Source organism: Tubulanus polymorphus, chromosome 5 (genome assembly GCF_964204645.1).
Source record: "Tubulanus polymorphus chromosome 5, tnTubPoly1.2, whole genome shotgun sequence".
In the NCBI taxonomy this organism is placed as follows: domain Eukaryota; kingdom Metazoa; phylum Nemertea; class Palaeonemertea; order Tubulaniformes; family Tubulanidae; genus Tubulanus; species Tubulanus polymorphus.
In genome coordinates, this window is record NC_134029.1 from 2,801,621 (window position 1) to 2,806,590 (window position 4,970).

Sequence of the window (4,970 nt, forward strand, 5' to 3'; positions counted from 1 at the left end):
AAACACGAGTAATTAATGTTGTGCGGTCGTAAACCATTCTCAACGACTGAGCAAAAAGAGAATTTAAATCTTTGCTGTGGTTGATTCACGCACAGGAGATTTTCTTTGAGTAGCCCATGATGCGTAACTGTGCTACTGATGGTTCGGTAACCCAACTATTCCGCGTTTGGTAATTACTGTTTCAATGAGTCTAGTGGTAGAGTGAAGGCCCAGAGGGTTGGGAGTCCTCGAGGCTTTATGCGTGGAACTGAATTATAAGATATAAGAGAAATAAAACTGATCGCTTTAGATGTAATAGGTTTTCTTTTCAATTGAGTTCGTTCGAAACCTATAATTCAAAATATATTTTCAGAAGTTGCGATGGATAAATCAGAAAAAACGACGTCGCAATCGACACCAAACGAGCTTACAAAATTACCAGATTCAAAAACGTCGAATAATTCAAGTATAAACAAACAACAGCCGCCTTCATTCACACGGCAGAATACAGTAACTACTGTTAATCTTACCGGTGTCGATATCGTCGCGTTACGAATCGACGGAAAAGAACGACTTTGTTTGGCGCAAATATCCACAACTCTTTTAAAACGCTATAGTTACAACGAAATACACAACCGCCGGGTGGCGCTGGGTATTACATGCGTTCAATGTACCCCCGTTCAACTAGAGATATTGAGAAGAGCTGGTGCGATGCCTATATCATCGAGACGATGCGGTATGATCACTAAACGCGAGGCCGAGCGACTCGTTAAATCGTTTCTCGAAGAGAACACGCCGCCGAAACTACCAGAGAACTTTTCATTCGAAGTCGAACACAATTGCGGCTGGGGATGTCGAGGCTTATTCGTACCCTCCAGATACAACAGTTCCCGCGCTAAATGCATCAAATGCACGTATTGTAACATGTATTTCTCGCCGAATAAATTCATATTTCACTATCATCGCATGCCCGACTCGAAATACACGCATCCGGACGCCGCTAACTTCAACTCGTGGCGACGCCATATCGTATTGAGCGGGGAGCCGGCTGAAGAGTTGAGTCACGCCTGGGAGGACGTGAAAGCTATGTTTAATGGCGGAAGCCGGAAGCGAATACTGTGTCACGTGACGTCCACGCTAGCGGCCCGTTCAAACGACGCGGCCAAAAAACCGAAAATGTCAACGGCGAAATGTCAGCAGAATTCTGAGATTCTCACTCATCGTTATAACTATCCGATATTTCATCCAGTCAAATCTCCATATCCGATCAGCCCTATACCCGCTCATTCTACCTATGTTAATTACCCGTACCCTAAAACTTTCAACCCGAGCGAACCAAAATCGTCGAGTTATATGCCTCTGAATGCGGTAGAATCGCAGTTCGGGTCTTACGACTTTTTCTGGCAAAGCATCGGTCAGAAATCGCTTCCGGTCGGGACGGCGATTACTTCACCAAAATTCGCGTTCGAGGCCGAAAACGAGTTGAACAGAAACAACGAGAGCGCCGTGGAGAGGTTCTATAACCCGCCGCGAGGAGTCGACACTGAAAAACTGCCTCATCTCAGCGCGACGCCTGGCTTAACCAGACCTCCGTATGTATCAGCGTTCACGCCAGTAGGACGACATCTAGTTACGTCATCGACCTCTCCGGTCATACATTCACCCAGATCTGATGATTACTCGCTCGATAAAACCGAGCATCGTGACATCAGACTACCGAAAGACGAAGATTCGGACGAAGACGCGGACAATATCGTGATCGACGTCATAAACGATAATAATACGGATGCGGACGTTGTATCGGACCATTCTGAATGCGGCATGTCACCGCCGCGCTGTGGGACGATTCAGGAAACGAATTTAGAATCTGAGGCGAGTTGTTCCGTTGATACGAAAAATACCCAACATCCTGATGTTCAATACCATACAGCAACTAATGCTGCGTACAAACAGATCGTAGATAATGAAGGGTCAGATATAGAAGAACAGCAGAATTCTGAACCTCAGGTCGAACAGGTACGTTAGATTAATGTTTAAGTTAAAGTTAAGAAAAGAAACCAGTTCTCTTTGCCTCCATTATTGACAGAAAACCTTCAAATACAAATAATTTCGTGATGGCCCCTCACGCGGTTCTCACGGCACCGATTCTACCCAGTAGTAACAAATCTTGTATTTCGTCTTAGTAACTATCTGTAAATTAAAACGCGCAATAACAATAAAATGATTAAGCTAATCTTACCGGATTTAGCTAATCGACTGGATTAAGTTAATCCCGCTGGATTAAACGTTAGCGTCAGTATCACCGTATTATCTATTCGTTATCGCATTTAATTACAGTAATGACTGTATTAGAAATCGAGCCTCACAGATCCTCTATGATCGATGGACAGTATTCATAATCACACAATAATTACTAATCACTTTCATTCATTCTTTATTCTTCCGTCCCTGAAGAATTCCGCCGATTTTCTGCCGATTTTTTCACCGTTTGAACGGAAATGCATTAGTAGTAATTGTGCATATTGTTTTATAAGCCGCCACAACCTAATTTACTAATTAGAATTGTAGCCGTTTGAATGCGAGTAGGTTTTATTTAACGATGGATCTATCTATGCAGGATTCGCATTGTTGTTTCCTTATTCATTAGTCATATTGAAAGTCCTTTTTCATCCTTATGAGACAACGTTGTTCATAGTTAAGGTAATCAACCAAACTCACGTTTGCACATAGTGTCCTCGTGCGCTGGGTTATAAGTCTTAACAGTACCAAGCCAGCTACGGATTCTGGAGTTTCTTGGTATCCAAAAATCCGCAATACACGAGCAGTGAATTTTTGGCTCAATTCTTCAAAGCCTTTTTAAAGCATATTTGAAAATAGCTCATATAGCAAAACGAGGCCGGAATGTCACTACTCTCTTAATTTTTCTTCAATATTGACGGTTTTTCTACAATGAATCCTACAGTCTCTGATCAGACCTATTCGTTTTTTTCGGATCATTTCCTGATTGAATATGCCCCCCATTTACACCTTGGAAAGTATATATCCTGAAATTAGGAGGTAGCTTTCATCAACAAAAGATTCAAATCAACCAAAGCTCTTTTGTATTTTCCAGGTAGAGACAAATAACCTCGAAAATGTTTCAACTGAGGTCATTGGTAAGTAACATTATGAAAACTCGTAGAATTAATATATTCATTACGTACACTTTCACCCATCTCATTCCTGTTCTATTGGTGATTGTTCATTAGTTCGAATAAACATTTTCGATTCTCGTTTGTTTCCGAACAAAGCCGGAGAAAATTCACGAACAAATTCGAACCGTCAGTTGGGACTTCTATTCGTATCAGGTGCCATTTAAGATCCGACGAAAGTTTCTACAAGCAAAAGCCTACTTTACATAATTCGTAGCAAGTGGGGCAATCTTTCAAACGCCGAAGTGCCCCGCTCATCTATTTACTTGCAAATTGTATTAGCATTTTGCGAAAACAGATCAAATGAATAGAAACACTTCCCTTGAGATTCCGTTAACGCGATTAGCCCTCAAACCGCACCAGTGCTTTATCTTACGCATTCGATCGTAACAGCTGTTAAATAAAAGTGAAATACTCGAGGGGTCGAGACAACATCTTCGGGTTAACCCTCTAGCATTACAGAGTGATGGATTCACTGCTATAGACCTAAGGTCGCGTACGATATCATCCTCAAAGCTTGATTTTTCTGGCATTCGAAATCAACATGATCATTCGCTGTTCAGATTACTGTTTCTCTGAAAATCAGATTCAGATGAATCTAGAAACTTAGATTTTACATTTCATCAATAACGGGATTGTTCATCATCTTCTACGCTGAGAATACATTTATCCGTCACGATTAGTCCAACCTATTCCGACATTTCACCATTGGATATAAGATGTGCATATACTTGCCGAATCACTAGCTTATCAAATTTTTATTTGTAGGTTGTCCTCCAGAACGAGATACTGACGTACACTTGAGTTCCAGATTGTCTTCGCTTTCGAAAGGTAAAATGTGGTTGTAGAATTATCTGTCTCGCTAACAGTACACCTAAAACGTGTGATAATATTCATATTTATAAACACAGATCATCTGGTCCTTCTTCTTGAAAAAGAACTGCAAAAATCGAAAGAATTTGACAGGGAATATAGTGCATTAAAAGGTATAAGGAAAATCGAATTTGACGATGAATATAACCAAAAATACACGGGGAATCCGCTTTATGTATTTTTGATATAACCTATATATAGACTGCAGTTTCATCGTGAATTGTTTCTGTTTTAGAAACCTTACAGCAACAGGTCAGACGGGAACTTGCTTACAGAGAACAGTTAGCAAAACAGTTACAACTTGTGAAAGGTACGAGAGTTGCAACATGTACATTCAGATATGGTAGTAACATATCGTAAATCAGGACTTATACAGGTATATATGTTTTCTTTTTATCATTTTCAGAGAATTTGTATCAGGAATTAGAACAGGAAAGGAAGACGCGGTGTACCTTACAGCAAAATCTGAAAGGTTCGTCCATGTGTAAGTGTAAAATAAAAACATTGTTTTCACAACGCAATATCACACTATATCTAAGCTTAAGCTGATCCGTTATGGCCTCGTGATTGATTTTTTTTCAGAAACCCACGATGCGTTACATCGGTTTTCGTGTAAGATGTTAGCTTCGCGACACTGTCAGGAATGCGTATTCAAAACAGCTCAGCTACAGAAAGAAATGAGTGCACAACTTCAGCAATCTTACAGCGGGATAAAACAATGAATCTTGATAAAACTGAACATTTAGATTAACAACGTGAACAGTCGGTTTCGGCTTTCGCCAAAATGTGGAATTTCCCATAACTGATGGCATGTCGTCATCAAAAGCTGTGCTTGGCCAATTTAAAGAGTTTGTCCATTATTCATTTTAATTGTAAATGAACCGACCTAGAACCATGAAATTCGTAGAACTGTATACAGATAAATAT

The 4,970-nt window shown here is 40.4% G+C and overlaps 1 protein-coding gene across 1 annotated transcript; it reads left to right on the forward strand.

Annotated features, from left to right (window-relative positions):
- Positions 1-360: 360 nt before the first annotated feature.
- On the forward strand, positions 361-4,765 carry LOC141905336 (SKI family transcriptional corepressor 1 homolog-B-like). Its single transcript, XM_074794176.1, has 6 exons — positions 361-1,995; positions 3,092-3,134; positions 3,939-4,001; positions 4,279-4,353; positions 4,450-4,515; positions 4,626-4,765. Exons 1-6 carry the CDS (start codon positions 361-363, stop codon positions 4,763-4,765), a joined length of 2,022 nt encoding a protein of 673 aa, XP_074650277.1.
- The last annotated feature ends 205 nt before the right edge of the window (positions 4,766-4,970 follow it).